This window comes from Chelonia mydas, chromosome 10 (genome assembly GCF_015237465.2).
Source record: "Chelonia mydas isolate rCheMyd1 chromosome 10, rCheMyd1.pri.v2, whole genome shotgun sequence".
In the NCBI taxonomy this organism is placed as follows: Eukaryota; Metazoa; Chordata; order Testudines; family Cheloniidae; genus Chelonia; species Chelonia mydas.
In genome coordinates, this window is record NC_051250.2 from 16,901,594 (window position 1) to 16,925,784 (window position 24,191).

The 24,191-nt window shown below is 41.4% G+C and overlaps 2 protein-coding genes across 8 annotated transcripts in view; one reads left to right on the plus strand and one right to left on the minus strand.

Moving 5' to 3' along the window:
* The window catches only part of LOC119567221 (acyl-coenzyme A synthetase ACSM3, mitochondrial), a 22,967-nt gene extending 8,976 nt beyond the window's left edge, over window positions 1-13,991 (minus strand). For 2 of the 7 annotated variants that reach the window (XM_043524076.1, XM_037911223.2), the window contains exons 1-8: window positions 13,829-13,928; window positions 10,695-10,978; window positions 8,624-8,834; window positions 6,972-7,179; window positions 5,587-5,730; window positions 4,526-4,682; window positions 2,097-2,176; window positions 518-641 (exon numbers count right to left, since the gene is read on the minus strand). In XM_043524076.1, the coding sequence (XP_043380011.1) occupies window positions 518-641; window positions 2,097-2,176; window positions 4,526-4,682; window positions 5,587-5,730; window positions 6,972-7,179; window positions 8,624-8,834; window positions 10,695-10,943 (1,173 nt within the window). In that variant the 5' untranslated portion in view covers window positions 10,944-10,978; window positions 13,829-13,928. The other 5 variants (XM_043524078.1, XM_043524077.1, XM_037911224.2 and 2 more) reach the window with 4 other exon arrangements.
* Window positions 13,992-17,099: 3,108 nt separating this feature from the next.
* Window positions 17,100-23,330, plus strand: THUMPD1 (THUMP domain containing 1). The gene is made up of 4 exons (XM_007064366.4): window positions 17,100-17,797; window positions 19,169-19,343; window positions 20,011-20,259; window positions 21,562-23,330. Exons 1-4 carry the CDS (start codon window positions 17,558-17,560, stop codon window positions 21,879-21,881), a joined length of 984 nt encoding a protein of 327 aa, XP_007064428.2. The 5' UTR covers window positions 17,100-17,557; the 3' UTR covers window positions 21,882-23,330.
* The last annotated feature ends 861 nt before the right edge of the window (window positions 23,331-24,191 follow it).

Below are 24,191 nucleotides of genomic sequence, written 5' to 3' on the forward strand. Positions count from 1 at the left end.
AGAGACTAACAAAGTTATTTGAGCATAAGTTTTTGTGAACTACAGCTCACTTCATCGGATGCATTCAGTGGAAAATACAGTGGGGAGATTTATAGACATAGAGAACATGAAACAATGGGTGCTAGCATGCACACTGTAATGAGAGTGATCACTTAAGGTTCAGTGTGCCTGGTAACACCCATTGTTTCATGTTCTCTGTATATAAATCTCCCCACTGTATTTTCCACTGAATGCATCCGATGAAGTGAGCTGTAGCTCACGAAAGCTTATGCTCAAATAAATTTGTTAGTCTCTAAGGTGCCACAAGTACTCCTTTTCTTTTTGACTTAAATGGGCTTCTGATAAAGGCCTTAGTGTTCTGGGTGACTTATTAAAATTAGATTTTTCCATCATCATTTATTATTACAATTGATTTTTCCCTATGAAAGATGACATGACTATATTATTTTTTCAAACTTATTTTCTTAGCAGTCTGAATGGAATTTACATCTGTGTTTTTTAAAGCATCTGACTATACCGTTTCTGTCTGGCCATAACCTTCATAGATATCCAGGCCGGTTTGCTTTTTCCACTGCTCCATCACTTCTGGGTTGATTGGCTCCCCTGCACTCACACAGTGCTGCAGGCTCTTGAATTTATAGCTTTGTATGAAAGAGTAAAAGGCTGATCAGATTTTAAAAGGGGTTAAAACTGCCACAGTAAGGAAATACATATAAAAGGCAGATTAGATTCTCTCTCTCTTCTTTTAGTAGAAATGTGTCAAAAGGAGTTGATTTCTGCAGAGGAATTGAGAGTGGGGTGAAAATAATCAGATCTTAAATGACATGAGTTGCTGAGTTGGCTTATGCCGTGAAGCGTGAAGGTTTATATCCTTCCAGAACTCTTCTTTTTTTTCTGTGTGTGTGTGTGTGTTTTAAATCCTCACTATTGTAGCTGTGGAGCTTCTCATATCCATAGCAATATAAAGTCTTTCTTTCATCTCATGGCCTCAATGATATCTTGTGGCAATGAGTTCCACAGGCTAATTGTTCACTGCATGAAAAGTAGTTCCTGTTGTTAGTTTTAATGGTCCAGTCCTGCAAGTGACACCACATGAGCAGACTCCTGTATCTATGCAGAGCCACACTGACTTCACTGGAGCTCTGTGTACACAGACCCCTGTATCCATACACAGCTCTTCTCAAGTCAGTAGGGCTCCATGTAGGTGCAGTATCTGGGTGGAACCACCTACATGATCAGAATCTCAGTTTGCTGCCTTCCAATTTCATGAAATGGCTTCTTGATCTTGTATTTCTTGAAAGGGTGACTAGAACTGGCTAATTTACCTTTTGTCCATTCACTATTGTATACTTTTATCATGTTTCCTTTCTACAGACTATACATAAAATATTTACTGAGCCCAGTTCATTTTAATGTAATTGCATGAAGTCAAACTGAAGATAAATTTGGCACATTGTGAAAGAATGTATGTAAAACTGCAAGTTCTGTATTTTACAAGATGTTAAAGGTAAAATAGTCTTTCTTAGTCTAAGCTTTCAATAGGATTTTAAAATACAGAAGAGTCTTGCCATTCAGCCCTAATGATATTATCAAAGGCTTATTCATGCCACAGTAGCATTATCATAATCACCAATTCTTATACATTTCAGTCAAACCGATTTGATACAAACATACCCTTGTAGTTATTGTATTCCAGGAACACCAGTAATGGGGGAAAATATTTTGATTGCCCTACCAAAGTGGTCTTCCTGTAAACTCAGACTATAAGCTTAAGATCTGATTATAAAAGTATATTTCCAGTACTAAAACTCAAAAGTACTGTCAGTGCTCCTAAACTGCTTTTCAAAGTCTTATTCCATTTCACTGTAACTTGCCAAATTTGTGGGAGTTATATTATCCCCATGGCTCATACTGTGGTACTCTGACTTTATTTCTAATACGTAAAATACAAGACATCGAGAAATACATAGCAAAATTTCTTTTCTGTTGTACCATTGTAAACTTGAGTAACTTAACCAAACTAAAAGCAGAATTTGGCTACTGTTTTGGTAAAATATGATGATCTAATATGATAAAATATTTTGATCGTTGTTTACCTGGTCAGATTATGCTGCACAAGCATTCGATAAGCAGTTGGAGCAGAACAGAAGGTTGTGATGGGAAATTTGGATAGAGTCTAAAGAATGTAAAATAAAAACTGTCTAAATGTTGCAACCAAAAATAACAGTGCTTCCCACAGTTATTTGACTCCCAAGGAAACCTAACTGTAAGATATTTATGTATTTACTAATGTAATAGCTGCAACCAATTTATGAAACACATGAACATAATGTTGACAAACCTTGAAAACACAGCTAGTGTTGAAGTCATAAATACTTTTTCATCTTTAAATAGCTTTTTCTTAAAAATTGAAAATTATTTTATAGTTAGCGTCACATTCCAAGCATCCTGTCACAGAAGGGTTTGCATTCTCAAAGCATTTCCTTACCGTTACAGCTCTTATTACTCAGAAAACAATTGGAACCAGAAGTATCATCTGTAAAACATTTCCCAAATATGGATACTAGGTAGTGTTTTCCAGCCATCAGAGTAACAAAAGGATATGCAATGTTAAGGACGCTACATTAGAAATATAGCTTCAATAAGGAGACCGAAGTAGTAGGGATGTGGAATATCCCACGTGAAGTGAACGATGCTTGGCTGTTTCTCATAGCATCCAAAGTTGTATGTGCAGGATATTATATATTATGAAATATAATACCAATGCCAATTTATAAGGTTAAAAAACTCAGTTTTGTATCATCTCCACTCTTCAGTGTTGAAATATTTACAGTTCATGATTGAAATGCCATACAAGATGCTCATGTATCCACTACTGTTGTTCACTGTGTAATAGTAAAACTGCAGAGGATCCAAAAGTGCTTTACAAACTATGGTTCCAGTCCTGCAAATGCTTGTGTGTGTAAGCTTCACTTTATGACGAACAGTAAATGTTTGCAGAATCTTGCACTGTAACTAGGGCTTTTGTTTTGGGGGATTATTTATTTCATTTTTCAGGGTTTATTTTTAGCAATTTTTGAGTTTTCTGTAGATATTCAAAAATCAGGGTTTTGGGGGCTTTCTCTTTGTATATATTGTAATGAGTAATGTATATTAAATACATTACTCAGTGTTAGAGCCCCATATTTTTTCAAATGCAAAATAACAAAATTTAAAAAAACAGCATACTGTACTTACTCCTGTGACTTCTGTCCATGGGGCTGGGCCTAGCTCCCTGCTTTGGGCATTGCAACCTGGAGCACAGGGTCACAGCACCACTCAGGTGCTGCCCATTTGCCCTTCCAATATGACAGTGGGGAGACAGGCCAAATTTGAGTGAGTGGTATTCTGACCTGGCATGTGGGATTGCAGCTCTCCTCTTTCAAATTTGGCTGGCAGTCTCCCTGTCATGACGGAGGGGTGTCTGAGCCAAACCTGAGTGGCGCAGTAACCCTCTCTGCACCAGCTTGCAACGCACAGAGCAGGGAGGTGGGCCCAGGCCTGTGGGAGAAAGGCTCCTACTGCAGGGTGAGTACAGGGTGAGTTCTCTCTGCAACACCGCTCACGGCCTCCCACCCCTTCAGGGAAATATCTGAGACCCCCAGGACCTCCCATCCCAGAGGGAGGATCCAGCCCCCCACCCCTCCCAGGACTCCCACAATAAAACAAAAGAAAAGAAAATTCCCTCCCCAAAAAATAAAATGAAAAATTATAAAAATTAAAAAGAATGTCATGGGCTCTGCTCAGTACAGCGGTATAGACCGCAATGAGTAATCTGTTTGTAATGTTCCCTAATGCACTTTAACATAATACTGTTTCAAACAGCACTACTTTAACATGCACTAAGGAACCCTTCGTGTGCACCGGCAGGGTCTATACAGACCAATTCAGCATACAATCATAGAACTGGAAGGGACCATGAGAGATCATCTGGTCCGGTCCCCTGCACTCAAGGCACGACAAAGTATTATCTAGACAATCCCTAACAGGTGTTTGCACAATACACAAGTGTGCTTTAGAAATCACATCTCCATAGTCCACATGACTGTTCCATATAAACAAGCCCTTAGATACAAGTAAGCATTTCCAGGGTTTTTCTGGTGTTTACTGGATAAACACCGATATCTTCTTATTTTTTTGTTTTTTAAATTGGGGGTGTTTTATCTCTGTTTATTGGTGAAAACCTCAAATCAGAAGCTCTCACTATAATGTCTGCTCAGCAAAGCACTTACGCACATGCTGACATTTGATGCCAATGTGATTCAAGCTCCTAATTGAAGGTAAACAGGTGCTTAAGCAATTTGTTGAATCAGGACCTATATAAATATATATCACTACTAAAATGTGATTGGTGATCTCTTCGGTGAAGGGCTGTAGCCAAAGAGCATGCTGTCTGCTGTACAGTGGGAGAGGTGAACATCTGGGCAAGAGCAGCAAGGGAGGAAAACCATGCTATTACGAAAATGCCATTGTTCTCGTAACTTACATCTAGGACAGTGGTTGGGTCAAAACGTGGCATGCTGTGTATAAACACACATGCCCCCTGAATCCATGGTGCAAAAATGCTACTCCAAGCTGACTTTGCCCAGCCTGTGTCTGATGTATTCCAGAGTACGTCGGAGGAGGTTAAATCCAGCCAGTACCTGGTAAAGAAAAATCTATGAACAATTCTTTTAAACAGAATAAATATAAAAATATCAGCAAATATATTACTGGGACAAACAGTCACTGTCTTGTCTTAATTGAGATTTGTGAACAGCTGAAACCCCAAACAAGAGTTAGCCACCAAACATGGCCACTGTGTCATTATTATAGATTAGCTTTGCATTTTTTTCATTAAAATATTGTACCAGTACAAAGGCTTATGATGTCTCAAAACAGAGCATCTTGAATTCATATTTGTGAATTTGTAGGGGATTTTGTTTAGTTTGTTTTTCAGGGGGTAAGAATTTCTCATTTTATTTCACATTTATTTGGTGTTCTCTTATCTATGATTACTTGCCAGTCATAGTGGAATGTACTACAGTATCAATGTTATTTTCCCAAGGTAAAATATTCCACGAATCAGTACAGGCTTTGCAAAGTTCTGAGCTTTCATAAAGTTATTTTGTTTTTGTGGGAGATGTTCAGTGCATTTCTCATATGCTCTGATAAACCCATGCCTTTATAAAACTTATGAAACCACAAACTTTCTCTTTTTATAAAGGTCCTTACAGATGCTTTATAAATCACCTGATCTTCTTTGAAGATCCATTAGGAGAGGTTGGTTCCCTTCTTAATAGATAGTGTTGGATTTTTTTTTTTAAGATAAGAAAAACAACTACATCCCAGTGCTCTGATTCAATCTACCATAACTGGCTAGTGGAATTACTCAAATTAATTCTTGCCTCCTGGAACAATAATCTTGTCATGAATTAAATGAAACTTTGATATTTTCTAAGCTATTGAAACAGAAAGATTTTAGTGAAGTGTTATGCTTCCTTCACTTCTGCCGTGTGACCCTTTTGAAGAAATACCCACGTGGTTTAAAGCAGTTATGATCCATACCTTCCATTTACAGTCTGTCCAATGCCATAACTACTGTGGGAATGTTCAGTCATTTTTGGGGACCCTGTTGTTCCACTGGTAAAAAAGATGGTCATTGGATCTTGATTCCTCGTGGTCACACAGCTGTGATCAGCATTAGCGTTTCTTTAAGAAATACAAGATGGTGAATAAAGTAAGCAAAAAAATATAACGTATGGATCCCAGATGATGTTCAAATAAAACAAAAACTGCAGAGTTACAAGAGACGGTGCTTATCTGCACTGAAGGAAGTAGCTTTTCCCCAGGTTTATCTTTAGAGAAGTGGGACTACATATCAAGGAGAATGCACAGAACTTGGCTGCATATTAACAGGTCAGATGGCATGAGATCTGGCATAAAAAAAACCAAAGTGCAAACTTTACATTTCAGTTTTCCCCTTTTTTTCTTTCTCTCACCATCTGCATTTAAAAATTTTACATTAAAAGAAAATCTTGTGATAATAATCAACTGAAAGGGATGCCTACATTTGGAATTAGGGGTGCGATTCCCAGCTCTGTGCACTAAAAATAGAATTTTAGGCTAGCTGCTCTGAGTATGTGCCTAAGGGCGCTTATTTGGGATAGCCAGTCCATTTTACCACTGGTGCCTCAGTGGCTATGTTCTATTTTAGCACGCTAGCTTGATGAAAGCTAACGCGATTATGTGTCCTCAAACTGGGGATCACATCCCTACCCTCGGAGCTCAGCAGTGAACCCCTGCCGTATGCCAAGGAAATAAGTGGGAGAGTACCTTGGCTCCACCCACCCACAATACCAGTAAGCACAACTGAGCTGGGGCAGTGAGATATACCAGGGAAAGTGTTAGCCTAATTATGAAGAACTGAGTGTGAGCCTTTGATCAGTTTGTCCACACCATTGTGAACTGGGACCATGGAATCAATGTTGTTATTTGAACACAGCATTTCCCAAGCTTTTAATAGCTGAGCCCCACCCTCTTAAGAAAATAAAACCAATCATGTCCCCATTTTAGCCCCACTATATAAGCAGGTCAGCATGGGGGAAACTAGGATTACCAATGTTCTGTGCCAACAATCCCCAGCTAGTCCCTTGCATCTTCCATGGGGGGTGTTCCACCCCTGGGAAAATGCTGTCTGAACATGTATTTTATGGTTAAATACTAGTTCGTACACACTAAATACAAACTAAACGGGCACTGGCCTGTTTCTTGTTCCAACCAGTCAATAGAATTACATGCTCATTGGTATTTTTTTCCTATGTTCATTTCTCCCCCTTCTAAAGAGATGAAAATGTTTTACCATATTCGACATTAACACTTATTATTAACAAACTAGCCGCCAGGCTTTTCTTTCACGTTACTGCAGCACTTTGACAGTGGCAGCTACTCACGTAAATAGGTCTTTAAAGTTCAGCCATCCTTCCAGGTGGTCCTCTGACACAATTAGCTTGAATTTCAAAGACTGGCATTTGGACACAATGCAATCTATAGCTGGTGCCAAAACATGATCAGTGATAATACACTTTGCCTTTGATGTTTGTACTCTATGGAGAATATCTTTTGCTGTCAACTGTGTTGTCCCAGGAATAAGGACAGTTCCTAAAGGAAGAGCCAAGTTTAAAATTTAATAATAGGATTGTACAAATCTATGAACTAAATTCTTCCCACCTCACTCTTAATAATAGATCCACTAGCTTCAGAAGTTATGTCTGTGAATAAGTGAATAGGATTTGGCCCTGTGTTTGTACATATATTGCTTTTACACAGACTGAATTATAAATTAGGATCAATATAAATTAGCAAGTACTATCAAACAAAATGTCTTTAGCATGGTGGGATAAGAGAAGCCAGTAACAGAAAGATTTCCCTCATGTGGAAGTGATATACTTGTAAGAATGATGGGTTGAATATTTATTAATAAGAGTCGATGGGTTAATGTCTCTTAGGAGTTTGATAGCTTCACCTTCTTCCTTCAAATGGTCTCTTCCTTCCATTCCCACTCTTCATCATGTATCTCATGTGTTTTACTATGGGAGCCAATTAGCAACATAGAGAAAACTTCAAGCCCTATGTAAAAGACACTATTCTACAAGCAGCCTGTGTCTATATGCACATATATAGAGATACAGATTATTAGCTATATGATTGGTTGTACTAGAAAGGGAGGATGGACTTGTGGATAACGGTCTGGACTTGGACTCAGGAGATCGGAGTCTAAGGGCTTGTCTACACTTACTTGGGGATCGACGAGCGGCTCCTGGACGCCACTGGATTGAGAAGATCCTGTCAACATCGCGTAGTAGATCTAAGCTACATTGATTTGAGTTACGCTATTCACGTAACTCAAATTGCATAGCTTAGATAGAATTTCCCCTGTAGTGTAGACAAGGCCTGAGTTCTACCACAGATTTCCTCTGTGACCTTAGGCAAGTCACTTAGGGCCTGATTTTCTGAGCACCCATGCCTCCCACTGACATGATTAAACGCTCTGTGTCTCACTTCCCCATCTGTAAAATATGGATAATACTTCTCTGCCTACACTACCAACTTATGTTAGTATAACTATGTCGCTCAGGGGTGTGGAGCGATGCAGTTATAGTGACCTATCCCATGATGTGGACAGATGTGGTGTTGTGAGGATAAGTTATTAATGTCCATGAGGCACTGAGATACTTTGGGTTTTATTAAATATTCATAGAAAAACCTAAATATTTAACAAATCCCATTGGCAAAAACTTGGCCACACAAATATAAATGTGTGCTATTGCTCTTGCAAGCAGGTAATGGGCACGTTTGCAGTTTGTCATGAGCAGTGGAGGAGGACAGTGATAGTAGACACATGGGATAGTAGGTTTTTGTTAATGGGAGAAGTAAAGTATGCCTGAAAATCCAGTAGTACAAATGAAGACAGATCTTGATGTTACAAGCATTTTTTTAGCTGTACAGCATTAGTGTTTCTCATCCTGGATGTGTTTGTAGTTTTGACCTCATTAATTACTGATTATTGATGATTTCATTCATAATTCCTATTATTTTTACTGACCTGTTCGCATACAAGCCACATTTATTAGCCACCATTCTGGTATCCGGGGTAGAATCAGCATAACTCTGTCTCCTTTCTGCAGACCACACATATCAGAGAGGACATTGGCCACTTTTCTGGAGTGGAATCCAAGCTCCTCAAAGTTCCACCTCACCTCATTGCCTTTATCGTTTACCCACCACAGGGCTAGCCTTGTAGGCCTCTTTCCTTCCTAATGAACGACACGTCATGTTGTAAGTACTTAGCTTGATATGTATGTAACCGTCCCTCAAGTCAACTTTCCAAGACAGAGGAATGTTCATGACTTATACACAAAGGCGGAAGTCCTGGCCCCACTGAAATCTGTAGAGTTTTGCCATTGACTTCTATGGAGCTAGGATTTCACCCCAGATTTAGAATAGTCTATAGATGTCAAATTCCTTTCCTGAAGCTAACACATTAGATAATGAGCAAATGCTGCACAATGGCTAGCGCAGAAAACCGAGGCTCACTTTGGCTCTGGCCATGCCTACATTTTCCAAAGTGGCCTGTAATTTTAGATGCCTCAATGTTTGGGGGATTGTACCCAGATAGATACCTACAGCCTGGGTTTCAGATGGGTGGAATACCCGCAGCTCAGACTGACTTCAACTGCAGTGGGGGGAGGGGAGGTGCTCAGCACTTCTTAAAATTAGCCCAAAGGTCCAAATATCTAAACACCCAAAATCAGAAACTCCTTTTGAAAATACAGATCTAAACGTCTCTGAGTCTGATTCACCATTTGTCAGCAGAGGTTACTTTGTGTGCCGGGGTGTCGTGTGGCTAAAGTAACTGATGCTTGTAAGGTGCATTGAAATCCTTGGCTAAAACTTGCTATTGAGGGACCAACTGTTATTTATGAATAGAGTGTAGGTAATGTGCTAGCTGAGATCTTCAATGGTGCGGCAGAGATCTGTGCATACTAAGAACAAGTTCCATTTCAAAGTAATATAATGTGTAATTGTCAGGCATTGGTAACAAGGTGAGTAGATTTTTATTTGTGCATTTTAAGGAGAAATCCTGCGCCTCCTTCCTTGGCCACAGACCTCTTCTTCAGATGTTGATTCTTGAAAAATGTTGCTTGCATCCTGCGAAAAGTTGTCTTTATTGCCTAGGAATGATAACCTCATATTATGTGATAGTGATGATTCATCCCCATACATTTTAGCACCCCCATTTTTCCGACAGAAAGACTGAGACACAGAGAATTTGTGATTTGTCTCCAGGTCTAATCCAGCATCTCTTCTACCTATTACTAGTATTTCTATTATAGTCATGTCCCCAATCCAGACTGAGGTCCTTCTGTGCTAGGTGTTGTACATACACATAGAGATAATTCCTGACTTGAAGAGTTTACATTCTAAGTAGACAAGACAGATGAAGGGTAGCAAGTGAAATTTGCAGATGGGAATTGAGGCACAGAGAGGTTAAGGTTGGTCTACACTACCAACTTATGTTAGTATAACTATGTCGCTCAGGGGTGTGGAGCGATGCAGTTATACTGACCTATCCCATGATGCGGACAGGACTATGTTGACAGGAGGTCTTCTCCTGTTGACATAGCTACCTCCTCTCAGGGAGGTGGAGTGCCTACGCCAACAGGAGAAGCAATCCCATCGGTAGGTAGCATCTTCACTAAGTGCTATAGCGGTGCAGCTGCCCCGGCGCAGCTCTGTAAATGTCGACAAGCCCTCTGTGATTTACCCAAACTCACACAGGAAGACAGTGGCGGAGCTCAGATCTTCTGAGTCTCAGGGCAGTGTCTCAGTCACAAGACCCTCTTTCCTCTGTTACTCATGCTCACAGTCTCGTTGCACTCAGGAAGGCTATTTAAGTAAGCAAGAGCTATCAGAGTGGGCCCAAAAGCAGTGGAGCATGTAGAACTTGGGAATTCCTCGCTGTTAGTCCCATACTCTAACTGCATTGCCTCTCTGAACTGAGCGGGTTACCAATTTGTAGCCCGAAAGGAATAACACTTGCTTCTGCCAACTATGTTTTTCCTCTGATACCCAACATGAAAAATCTTAGGATAAGGAAGTTAAAGGACTGTTACCTTTTCCATTTCAGTCCATTTGTCCAGCACATCAGTTGCAAAATTGAAGTATTCTGGCACCTCTGGTTTGTACTGTTGTTTTAAGGATTCATAGTTTAAAAAATTCTGAGGGGCCAATACCCTGTAGCCTTTTTTAGAGAATCGGAAGGATGCAGTCAAGGGAGTCCACAGGAACCTAAAGCTTTGGGTTTTCAGTAAAAACTGCACGACAGCACAAGCCATAATGGGTCCTTTCAGGTTATTCTGCATTCAGGATAGTCTTTGTGGACCATGTATCTGAAAAACTATACATCAAAATACACACACAAAATAAAGAATTGCCATGTGGTTTCAAAATAGAATTAAAATGTCCTTATAGGTCAACTATGAAATAATTGAACATTATAATGCACTTTCTTAATACCCTCCCCCAGATTATCATGTGCCCCTCACTTTGAACTGTTAAAATATTGTTACAAATGTATAATCTGGATGTGCTATGAGGGTCTTTTACTGCAATTGTTCTACTTCACACCAACCAGAAAACAAGTAGGGCTGAAGAGCCCCTATTACAGGCTCCAGCTGTCCCTGATAACTGCCACCCCCTATCTCACTGGTTTTGCTTAAAAAGTATGTCAGTGTTTAGGGGGAGAAGACTCATAAAATAGCATTCTGCATTAATCACCAAAGCAGGGATTAAACCATTGCCACCTAAATAAAACAATCCCATGTAGTCCCCTCAATGAACTATGTATTTATAGGTATTTCACAGTCAAGAAGAATATAAGATCATGGCAAAACCCCAGCTGTATAGGCAGCATCACTCAGCCTGTGTCTAGAGGTGAAATGACTCAAAGAGATCAAAAAGAAAAGGAGTACTTGTGGCACCTTAGAGACTAACCAATTTATTTGAGCATGAGCTTTCGTGAGCTACAGCGTGAGCTGTAGCTCACGAAAGCTCATGCTCAAATAAATTGGTTAGTCTCTAAGGTGCCACAAGTACTCCTTTTCTTTTTGCGAATACAGACTAACACGGCTGTTACTCTGAAACCTGTCAAAGAGATCAGTGCATAATTGCTATAATGATTGTTCTTTTTAGTATTTCACAAGTTGAACTAGCTATTCACAGAAAGCAGAACTAAGTAACAAATCTTCTGTCCTAAACAGGTTCATATACTGCCCTCATCACTGTAGTAGCTCAGTGAACCTTCCAGTAGTGCAGTAAGCAACTTTACTAACATCTGTCACCTGTGGGCATTCTTTCTCTCTGCCCCAGGGAGTACATTCTGTTTGAGGTATAGTGTTTTGTTTTGGCAAGTCTTTCTTTCTTTCTTTCTTTCTTTCTTTCTTTCTTTCTTTCTTTCTTTCTTTCTTTCTAAACTGTGCTATGTGTCTATATATTTGAAGCCCTGCACTTGGAATGAAAAGTGGTGATAAGATAAGAATCTGGTTCTGCTTTAGAATTGAAAATCACAATAAAAATGCCTACCAATAGATTAGGGGATGCAACGTGCACATGAAAACGATTCTACTTGCAGGTAGAAAGAAGGAATTAGAATATGGAGAGGGGGCTAGCCACAGAGGATGCACTTTTTAATGCATTTATATCTGCAGGACAGCCTGGAGACAGTCATGCTCCACCCTTGGCATTGCTACAGCAGTGCCGTGTAAATCCTGGAACCATGGGACACCATCACAGGAAGGCCAATAAAGACCAGTATACAGAGACAGAAGGAAAATATCAGCATGAAAAATCTGAAACAACCACGTGTTTAAACCTTGGATACAAAACAGTCTAGGAGTCATTTATATTCATTAGTGAATACGCAATTGGGACCTGATTCTGTATCCCTTGTGCACTGAAAATTTAATCTCCAGAGCTGTCAATGTGGCACCGTTCATGTGCATTAATATTCACATTTAAAAAAATACTCCAGCTGCTAATATTTAAGTTGCAATGTATAATCGAGAGGCACTAGTATTGCTATACTCTTGCAAATGCATGAACATACTTTACAGTCCAGTCACATTAACCATGGCTTTTGGCTGAGTGCAATCTTAATAAACAATAGACAACGCAAAGCCGGAATGTAAGCGATTAAAAAATAGCAGGGAACACATTGTTCTGCAGAGTGCACCAACAGTCTTGTGTGAGTTACCGCCTAGCCAGAATGTTACCTGGTACAGAAATATGTTTAGTAACTTGACTATATTCTGCAAGGAGCAGCATTGCCAGGTGCAGCCTAATAACCTTTGGCCATACTTCTGATGGACACAACTCCTCAATGAGGCCAGCAGAGATGTCAAGCAACGAGATTTTAAATGTCTCCTTGAAACACATGCAGCAAAATTAATCCTCACAAGAGGGAGAAGATTTAAAAACTTCCTGATAATCGATCCAACGTGAAGGACTCACCCACATCCAAAGAGCAAAACCTAGCAATAAATCTGTAAAGGTTGGAAGCTTCTAACTGGATAAATATTTACCCAACAGTTAAACACATTATGCAAAGCCAAGTTTGATCAATGATATTTGTACTGAGTAAACAGACACCAACTAAGGAAAAGGAGGCGGTTTGGGGACAAAACTGATCTGTGGCGTTCAATCTCCATGTGAGCTACAAAGAGACACAGGAGAGACTCACCTACATAAAAGAGGGAAAGCCGGAAAGGGACGACCGACATGAGCGAGGCAGAGAAACACAGATGAGAGGAAAACTAATACTGGCACTATACCAAAAATGTCCCTGGCAGCCGCCCAGGGGGTTCAGTCCCCCTTTGCCATCCCCAGCACAAAACCTGATCTGCACCTCTTTCAATCATCCTCATTATAAAAGACACCTGCCATTTCAGACCCAAATGCCCCACTGCCTCGCACAGTTGGGGAGGGCCTCTCAGAGCTGTCCTAGCTGATCTCCATCAGAAACCTTAACTAGACCACATCAGCCCTTAACTAGATTTAATGTAATAGACCACATTGACTGTGCTAAAGTAACGACTCCCACAACATCACTCACAGTGTCCTACTGTCTGCACTGCGTTACTCTGCCTAGTGCACCGGTACTAGGGTCCCTGCTATGCACCATGTCCCTCAGAGACACGCGGGTAACAGCGCGCTGCTAACACTGAGCGTGGCACGAATGCTCCAGACTCACACAAAGGGCTGCCAAATCGTGCACTCACAGGAAAGAAGCTGATGTTTTTCTGCACAACTCCGAAGCAAGGTGGAAAGTGCAGGATATCCTGTTCCCTCCCCCCCCCCCCCCCCCCCGCCCCAACTCCCGAGGCTGTGCACTGATAAAGCACAGCTAAGAGCCAAGGCACACCCTCTCTGATCTGCTTGGTGCACTCACAGCCTCTCACTCCAGCCCCAGCGAGTGCACAGGTTTCGTAAACTCCTCCTGCTGCTGGATGATCAACCCGCAGCCCCCAAGCGGTGGCTCTGGGGCCTGGGACCAGCAGGAAATTTGCAGAAACGCTCATCAGAAATATTTGGATCAACTGATTCTGTGGTTGCGGGATGCACGGAAAGAAAACCGATGTCGCTTTTATGCATTTTAGCATTTATGTCGTGTGCTTTCTCCACAAGAACTATCAGCTGCCCTGCTGTGAGCTTTTTGACCATGCCAGACTTGGGCAACCTGCACTGGGGAGAATAGATGTTAACTGTCACATGGAAACCTCCACAGAATCAAAAAGAAAAAATTGGGGATTGGTCCTGCTTTGAAGAGGGGGTTGGACTAGATGATCTCCTGAGGTCCCTTCTAACCCTGATATTCTATAATTAAGGGCTCTAGAAGGATTCCCCCAAATAAGGTAGTTGCTCTCTCCCTAACAGTTAGTGAGACATGCAGCAGGTCTGCATGAGTGAGATTTTAAATGTCTCTGAAATATACACAGAAAAATCCTTCAACAGAGGAGACGGAGAAGCTTTCTCCTAAGGAATCCTCAGATGAAAGATTAAATTGCCACAAAGGATGCATGAAAGTTAATAGAAAATGATGGAGAAACTTTTTGGTTTTTTGACAACATGACAACCTAATCTCTTTTAAATTGTTTTTGTGCATCATTCTTTTAGATGAGGCATAAAGCTGGTTTTCGGGGTACATGTTGTCATTTAGAAATCTCATGGCACTTTTCACAAGAGTAGAGCCCTGAATCCCAGTGTCCTTATTAAAGTCTGCCTACCTAAAACTCACCAAGCAGCAGCATCTGGAGAAATTATTCTTTGCTTCATGTTTTTCAACTGTTTTGTAATGTTACTATGTGCTCTTAGAAGACATCTATCACCATTCACTTCACAGGTAGCTGGCTGCTGCATTTCAATACAGATTGAAGTGGTTCCTTTATTAAAAACCCAACCTGCAAACACTTATATATACCTGCTTTACTTTATGCACTATGAGTAGTCTGGTTGCCTTCACGGGGATTACTCACATGCTTAAAATTAAGCACATTTGAAATCTTTGCAATAGCAGTATTTTGACAGCTGCATCATGTTAAGGCCTTGTTCCTGCAATCCTAACCGATCACAAATATCATACAGTTCATCTGGTTCTTCTGACAAGGGATGGCCTTTATTTTATACTCAAAAGTACCTGTACCATAGAGAAAGTCTATTTTTCCTCTCTGTAAATGTAAATTAGTAATGTTTTAAATGATTAATTAGGAAAATATGGATACATTCCAAACCAAGAGCCTGATTCTGCAATTTTTACACGGAGTAGTATGGGGCTACTTGTAAGTGCCTTTAAAATATGGATTGTACAATGGGGCACAATTGGGAATCTTTCCATTTACTTCAATGGGCTTTGGATCAGGCCCCAAGTTAGCATCTCTTTATATTCTGCAATTTATTAACTCCAATTCTGGACCTTTAATTCTGAGAGCCAAAGTTCTACAAAAGCATAAATCAACAAGATTCCAATCTATCAAAACTCCAATTTACTTTGTCTTCAGATCACTGTAGCAGGATAAAGTATTTTACATTCAGACCGAGCTATTAACAGTTCAGATCAATCAGTATTTTAATGACCAGTTTCTCTCCTAATACTTTCCATATCAATAAGAGAAGGGTTCTTGGGTTTTTTTTACAACAGACGCTTGCTTGTGTATATAAGTTTAGCCTAAAGCCTAGAGAAGCCAGGTCTATTATTAATTATTATGATGATGATATTTACTACTTGTGCTGCTACAGTGTATACAGGCTCCAGTCAGGGAGCACGGCTTCGTTGTACTCGACACGCTACAGTTAGGCAGTGTTGCCAACTGCCACAATTCTGTTGTGAGCATCTTGATATTTAATATTTTTCTGAAATCCCTAGCTCCTGGAGTCTAGTGATTACTTCAGAATCTCAGCTTTGTTGTTTTTTTTTAAAGTGAGTTTCTAGTCTCCGTGGTGGCAGAGAAAAGCTTGAAAATGTGACATGCATGCACCGTAAAGGCTAAGAAATCAGAAGGCAAATTCTCTCTGTGACTTTAAGAACTCCTCAGTGCCAACTGCCAAAGGGTTCACTGTTCAGTAAGAGCAACTTCTGTTAGGCCTGACAAACTCACTACACCTAACACTTTGCTGTCATAGTATTTATCTATAAAGACTGTTATAAGGACAGTGCTTTCTGCACACATGAAAGTCGCTGGGACGTGACTTTAGTTGAGAAGCTGTTTTAGACAAGGATTTTAGCCTGTTAAAGTAAGTTTAGACTCTCAGTGTGTTATACTTTTTGTTTAATAAATAACCTGTTGTTCTTACTATCCTTACTTGCTCCTAAAATCTTAACCTTTGTTAAGAAACATACTTGTTTTCACTATAAATAGATTACAGGGTTGTGTCCTTATAAAGGATTGGATCCTGAGCTGTGCCAGTCAAGCTGTGTGTACTCTGTCCCTTCGGAGACAGCTTACCTGGTTATTTCTACGTGTCCAGTGACAGGGGTGGGATACGACTGAGGGAGACTCTGGCAAAGGGGCTGGAGGTTGGTGTGTGTTTATCACTAGCCTGTATCGCAAAGATGAGGTCTACAGAAACCAGGAAGTTAAGTCAGTGTTTATCTGTGGCCAGAGGCTGTTGGTTTCAGGGAGCTGAGGTACAGCAGATATGAGGCAAAACTGCTTCATGCTGCAGGCAGATGGTGATGAGGTTCTTCACAAGCTCGTGTATCTCTGGGGAGTATTGCACCCTTTCCCCCAAAAATACTATTTTGAGGGGGAAACTCAGGATCTTTGAGACCTGACGCAATTTCTGAATGTGGGAGTTGGCAATTTCCCCTCTAGAGAATAATGAAACACACGGTCCCTGACCCAAAGTCACCTAAAGTTGTGGGATAAACCAAACTGACAGTCTCGTCCACGTGCTTTGCTTGGGTGGGGGTAAGGCTTTAGGACAACAGATAAATAAGGGCTGGTAAAGGCACTAGAGTCAGAAACGGGTGAGCACAGCCAGCTCCGGCTCACCTTTGTGTGGCTGTGGCTACCTACACCGCTCTCCCTTTCCCCCAGGGCCGCTCTTTGCCAAACGTCACAACACACTGCAGCGTCGGCTACAAACTGGGGTCTCGCCCCAGTCCCACGCACGCAGGGCCCGGCCCGCGAGAGCCAAGGCGGTGGCACAGCCAGCTCCTGGGGCGCGCCTCTCCCCAAGCTGGCAGGCTCCTTTCCAGGCCCCGCTTCCCTGCACGGGCTCGCGAGCAGCACGGTGACTTTAGGACCCGGCAGAGCCGCTGTAACCGGCGGGCTTTAGGACCCGGAAAGCCCTTGGGACCGACTGGGAAGAGCCGCCTTTCCGTCGCGCGGCTGTGACGTCATCGCCCCGCGGCGCACGTCGGCGAGGTAACGCGTCGTTTTGGCGCCCGCGTGGAGTCCGGGCTCGCGGCTCAGCGGCCCCCATGGCCGCCTCGGAGCAGCCGGCTGCGGCGATGAAGCGGCGGCACAAGGCGCAGTACGTGTCGGGGCAGCAGGCCAAGCGGCCCCGGGGCGGCGGCGGCGGCGGCGGCGGGGGGCCGCGGCAGCTGGAGCTCGGCATGCAGGGCATCCTCATCACCTGCAACATGAACGAGCGCAAGTGCGTGGGGGAGGCCTACAGCCTGCTCAACGAGTATGGGGACCTGCTCTACGGGCCCGAGAAGGTACGTGCGGCCAGCAGCGGGCCCGCCGGCCGGGCTCTGTGCCCTGGGCGTTCTGCAGGGGGCCTCGCATGGTCCCCTCTAGGGGGGTCGCGGTTTTGTGCTGCTGCACCAGGGGGCTAGAGGTACCTGTGAGGGAGCCAGATTAGGAGCGTGGCACTTCGGGACCCCCCTGCTAGATACTTGGGCACCAAGCGGGCAAACACCAAAAAAAGGTAGTCCATGCCCCGAGGAGCTCACAGTCTCCTGTGGCGACAGAGTCATCTGTAAGCTGCTTATTTGTGGCAGGCGCCAAAGCGAACCCCATACCAGCAGAGGCCTGGGATTGGCTGTGGTTCCTGCGCTCTGCTGGCATCTCGGCCACTGCCAAGATCTGGGGTCCTTAGAGGACGCCCTAGAATGGCAGTTCTGGATAATTTGGGCATCTCTCTTGTCCAAAATAATAATAATATTAAGTCTCAAAAAAGGCAGCATGTTAATGTTCTGGTTTGTGGATATTTTAGCGCAGGAAGTGAACTAATGTTAAATAGGCCATCTAAATGTTTTGTTGTTGTTCAAGTGCCACAGGAGAACACTCTCTTTAAAAGCACTTTAAAAATCAGTATAAGTGCTCCTTGCAGTGGGTGGATTCACACTTGGTTTAATAACTCCTTCTGGTTAATTGGAGTTAACTGGCCTGTCTGTCTCTCTGAGTTTTTGCTTACAGACTTAAGGGCTTGTCCACACTTAATGCTTCGCTGAAGATGCTACCTGTGCCAACAGGAGAGGTTCTCCTGTTGGCGTAGGTACTTCACCTCCCTGTGAAGTGGTAGCGGGGTTGATGGGAGAATTCTCCCATTGACCTAGCGCTGTCTACACTGGGGGCTAGGTCAGTTTCACCCGAGCAATGTAGTTACACCAACCTAATTTCCTAGTGTAGACCAGGTCTAAGATTTGCCTATTACTTGCTGCTCCCATTTATAAATTGCTGTTAATAATAATGTTGAAAAGTTTGCTTTCTAAACTGGTGATGAGGCTTTTTTGTTTTGTTTTTGTGTTAAAGATGATTGATCATCCAGCAGATGAATATCTGTTACCTAATGGTGCAAGAGACAAATTTTACGTAACATGCTTTAAAATTAAATCACTACAGAGATCGAGAAAATGAAATGCTGATTCCCACTGCAATAACTTCTGGTGCTTGTCTTAACCCAGTGTGCCTGCTCCTAAAATGTCTCACTGCTTATTAACTGTCTGCAGTGTCACTGCTTGAATTCTGGCTTTTTTATGCCATGGGTATAATGATTGTTGTGGCTTTCATTTATTAAGCATTAGATGTGATTTCTTAACCCTTCACTAACATCTCATTTAAGATGCAGCCTCTTGTTTCAACAGTTTACAAATCAAGATGACAGGTTGTCAGGAAGTGAAGAGGAGGAAGATGATGTTGAAGCTGCCTTAAAGAAAGAAGTTGATCAGATTCGCACTTCGACTGAACAGAAGCTGAGAAGATTCCAGTCAGTGGAGAGTGGAGCTAACAATGTGGTTTTTATTAGAACGCTGGGTGTAGGTGTGTAATGAAATAACTGCTGCATAACGCAACACATACAGCTGCTTTGCAGTTTGTTAGACTGTGTCATGGTTTGATTGCTAAAGAAGTGAAGCATGCTGAATGTTCATGCAGCCTTCCTCTTTCGCATTTGCTTTCCCATTGAACACTCTAGTGACTATAGCCAGATAGTTATTTTGTCCAAGCAGAATCGATCTGACCCTTCTAAACATAAAAGGGCTTGGTATTTTGCTGACCTTGAAAAGCATGCAAAAAGGCTGATGTTCCTAGATCCCCAGCCTTGTTTGTGAAATAACAAATGCGAGCTGGAAGAACATCCAGTGTATTGACAATCCAATAGACATGAGTAGGGTCTGATCTTTTAATCCTTGCTCAGGCAAAACTCCTCTTGCCTGAGTAAAACACTGCAGAAGTAGACTTCCAGTGGTGCACCTTGTGGGTACTCTCTCTTGTGCTTTACAAGCCAGAATTGTGGAAATAATCTGCTCTCTATACTTTCAAGCTCCATACCCTTTTGTAAGAACTCCATAGCATTTAGTAGGGTGCTGTAGAATTTGATGATTCAATTTCTTTGTACTTGTAAGCAAATAAAATTGGATTCTGTATTGCTTTTTTAAAAGGAAATTCTTTCCATTTGTTGCTCTTACTCTGTTGTCTTGTCGCGTAGAACCTGAGAAGCTCGTGCATCATATATTAATGGACTTGCACACTACTAAAAAGAAGAAAACAAGAGTTATTCTGCGCATGTTGCCCATTTCTGGAACCTGCAAGGCTTTTATGGAAGATATGAAAAAGTATTCAGAGACCTTCTTTGAGCCTTGGTTTAAAGCCCCTAATAAGGGTACTTTTCAGATTGTTTACAAAGCTCGCAATAACAGTCACATGAGTAGGGAAGAAGTAATCAAAGAATTGGCAGGTATGTACTTATCTGACATAGCATGATTGTAGACAAGTGTATAAACTACCTAAGACTGCACGTGTAACATAGGTCAAATTATTCAAGCAAAATATTTTTAGTAGACATAAATGTTGCGTTATAGCAAACTCAAGCATATTGAATTATGAAAGTCTTTCAAGTTTTTTTTTCCTTAAGCTCTGTGAAAATAACCTGGCATTAACAACACTCCTTTCTGATATCAGAGGTTTTCATCTTAACAAATCATAAACCAAAAGAGTGTGCGGTCCAACTTTGTTGGCTATAACTCACTGTGACAATACCATTCCTGCAAACTTCCAGGATTGTACTAAAAATTCTTTGAATACTGAACATTATATTGGGAAATGGCTCGATGGTGTTTCCCTAGACTGTGACTTAGATCTGGTCTGCACGACAGAGTTAGGTCAACGCAAGACTGCTTACATCTACCTAACTATAGAAATGCCTACACTTGAATTTCACTCCCGTTAACATAACTGCACCACTATGCTGACTTAATAACTGCACCTCCATAAGCAGTGCAGAGTCAAGATTGATGTAGTTAGGTGGACGCAGTGTCAGTGTAGACACTGCTTTGCTTACGTCGACTGTTACTGGCTTTCAGGGGCTGTCCCACAATGCCTCACACTGACAGAACAATCGATACGACCACTCCTGGTAAGGACATGTGCCACCAAAACAAGGAGCAAAGTGCAGACATGCACAAGCAATGTAATTACAGTGGCAGCTGTATGCTGGCGTAAACCAGGTCAACTTAATTTTGTAGTGTAGATGTGGCCTTAATGAAATAACTCTAAGTTCACTTGGCAGTTTTCTCCTTGAGAGTTACTGTGGAATAGTCCTTTGGTTCGAGAGAGTGTTTCTAAGAGTCCCAGTCTGTCCTGCCTATTTGACCAATTCAGTGACTGAAAATTCTTGATTGCAGCTGCCATAGCTAAAGTAAGGTGCCTTGTTTCCCCCTGCCTTGTGGTGCAGCTTGTGCTCTGAGATTTTAGTTCCTGAACCAAGTATTCGGAATATTTTTTTGAAACAATGTTTTTGTGAAATTGGTGCTTATTTTGGCTTGTTGCTACAATAGCAGGTTTCTCTCATTGTTTGGCAGTAAGTTTATCCCCTCTCTCCGATTTGTGGTATTTTTTTAGAACTTGTCTGATTAAAAGTCCTTGCACTTTAAGTGAGGGCTCAACTGATGAACGTAACACCACATTTACACTCTTCTCTATGAAAAACATTCCTCCAGTTTCCCTACTGATTCTAAGACCGTTTTCTTTTATTTTGTAGGAATAGTGGGCAGCCTAAATCCAGAAAACAAAGTGGATCTTAATAACCCCCAGTATACCATTGTGGTAGAAATAATAAAAAATGTCTGTTGCTTGAGCGTGGTGAAAGACTATGTTTTGTTCAGAAAATATAATCTACAAGAGGTGGTGAAGAGCAACAAGGAGGAGCTGGTGCAGCAAAACCTGTTGAGTGCTTCCCAAGGGGAGAAGTTGGAAGAAATAAAACTGGCAGAAGAGGACACTAAAGAAGTGAAACCAGAAGACAAAAATCAGGGTGAAGAGGAAGCTAAGCCCAATGAGAGCAATAATCAGCAGGCATAGAGAATGTGATGGAAGGGGAAGACGCACACTAAAGATCACTGTAAAATAGACTGGCTTAAAGTTTTGAAATGGTCGTTTAAAGAGGAGCTTAATTTTTTTATTTTAAATTTGCTTTTTAAATATCCTATTAAAAAAATGTAATGTTCCATCCTGTCTTTGCTATTGGAGTCAATGTTGCAGCACGCAGTGTCCGAGAGAATAAGTGACCAAACTCTTCAGCCTGATTCTCCAGTGCTTTCCATCTTGTGTGGTCAGATATCTGCAAAGTGTGTGTAAATTGTTACCAGTCTGATCTGGTAGCATTTTACACCCACTTACCACATGTAAATAACTACCGTAGGGTGCCGGGCTGACTCAACCCCTTTGCCTCCAGACATTGGCAGAAGCAGGATTGAGAGGTCTGGAAAAGGACAGGATCTTGCAAGGGGATTTATTTGAAAATACAGTGCCATTTTGTTTTGGTGACATGACTTTGCATACTATATAAACCTTGTTGTCTTATTAAATACAGAATGAGCCATAAGCACCTGACTTTCTGTATGTTGTTCAGATGTCTGCAAAGACTAGTGTACAACATATTAACATGTCTTTGAAATATGTTGGGTGGGGAAGAGGAATTGCCACCATCAAAATAGCTCAGTATTATGAGCAAACCTCTCCCTCACCCTTCTCCCTCAAATTCCTGTAATTTTCTAGAACAGACAGATGCCAGTGTGGAAGTCATGTATATTTGTGGCAAAAGCACCCTGTGGCATGTCTGCTAAGAACAGCAATGTACATAATGGATAGGAGCATATATGGTTATCCATTAACAATCTGTGAAGAACCCATGTCTAAGGATACTTATTCCAAGGGCACTCTTTCATTTATGTTTGATGTTTTTATTAAAGTCTCATTGGTTTTATTTTTTTTATTAGCTGTGCTAATATTTGAGTTAAACGTCCTTTTTAAACTTCTTGATGTGAAAGCAGCTCTCTCTGTATTACACAACATCTAGTAGAAAACGTTTAACTTTTTGTATGGTTTCAATTTTACAAAACGAGTGTGTTGTCCCAGTTTGAAAATAGCATCTGAGTTTTTCCTCTTCCTAGAACGTTTAAAGAGTAGGTCTCATTGATAAGTTACACTATCATTTTTACAAAGACTAGAAACCCAGATTTTTTAAAAAACCTATTTTAATATAGTGCGGCTATAGCTTGTTTTTCCAATAGTATTGTTGCCGTACAGTTTTTGTACAAGTGTACGGCTTAGGTGTTTCATGATACACTTACAACTTAAACCTATAGGTGTCACTAATGGAAAAGCACTTGCTCCAAATAACACGAGCTGGCTTCACTGTGATTTAATGAAAAGGACATGGTTGAGCCTCTTAAGGGTTTTGTTTTATGATCTCTAGTGTTTGTAAAACTGTTTTAAGTGTGAAAATTAAAAAAAAAAAATGCTTCCGTACTCCTGTGTTTCTCCTCCTCCTCTTCCCCCCCCCCCCCCCCCCCCCCCGACTGACTTAAGCTCTGCTTTCTCACAGCCAGTGCTGTTCTTTTGATATGTGAATATAGATTCCAAGGCCTGAAGGAACCGTTGTGATCATCCAGTCTGATCTCCTGTATAACAGGTCATAGAACTTCCCCAAAATAATTCCTAGAGCAAATCTTTTAGAAAAACATCCAATCTTGATTTAAAAATTTAATGGAGAACCTACCATAACCCTTGGTAAATTGTTCCAGTGGTTAGTTGCTCTCACTTTGCAAGCTGTATGCCTTATTTCCAGTCTGAACCTGTCTAGCTTCAACTTCTAGCTATTGGATTGTGTTATACCTTTATCTGATAAATTGAATGGGGATTGTTTTATTGTGGGAGGCCCATTATTAAATATTTGTTCCCAATTTAGATACTTAGAGACTTCAATCAAGTCACCCCTTAATCTTTTGTTTGCTACATAGAGTGAGCTCCTTGAGTCTGTCACTGCAAGGCATGTTTTCTAAATCTTTAATCATTTTTATGGCACAATTTTCTCCAGTTTATCAAAATCCTTCTTGAATTGTGGACACCGGAATGGGATACAGTACTCCAGGAGCAGTTACAGTAGTGCCAAATATAGAGGTAAAATAACCTCTCCACTCCTACTTAAGATTCCCCAATTTGTGCATCTATGGATGACATTAGTCCTTTCGACTAATCTGCCCATCTGGGCATTCCAGGCCACAGAACCTCCCCACCCACTTCTGTAATAGATCCATAACCTCTCACAGAGTTACCGAAGTCCTCAAATCATGATTTAAAGACTTCGGATTACAGAGAAACCACCATTTA

Coding starts and splice junctions, on each gene's coding strand:
- THUMPD1 (XM_007064366.4), top strand. CDS start 17,558: ATGGCCGCCTCGGAGCAGCCGGCTGCGGCGATGAAGCGGCGGCACAAG. Junction 19,344..20,010: donor TATTAGAACGCTGGGTGTAG/GTGTGTAATGAA, acceptor CTTGTCGCGTAG/AACCTGAGAAGCTCGTGCAT. Junction 20,260..21,561: donor AGTAATCAAAGAATTGGCAG/GTATGTACTTAT, acceptor TTTATTTTGTAG/GAATAGTGGGCAGCCTAAAT.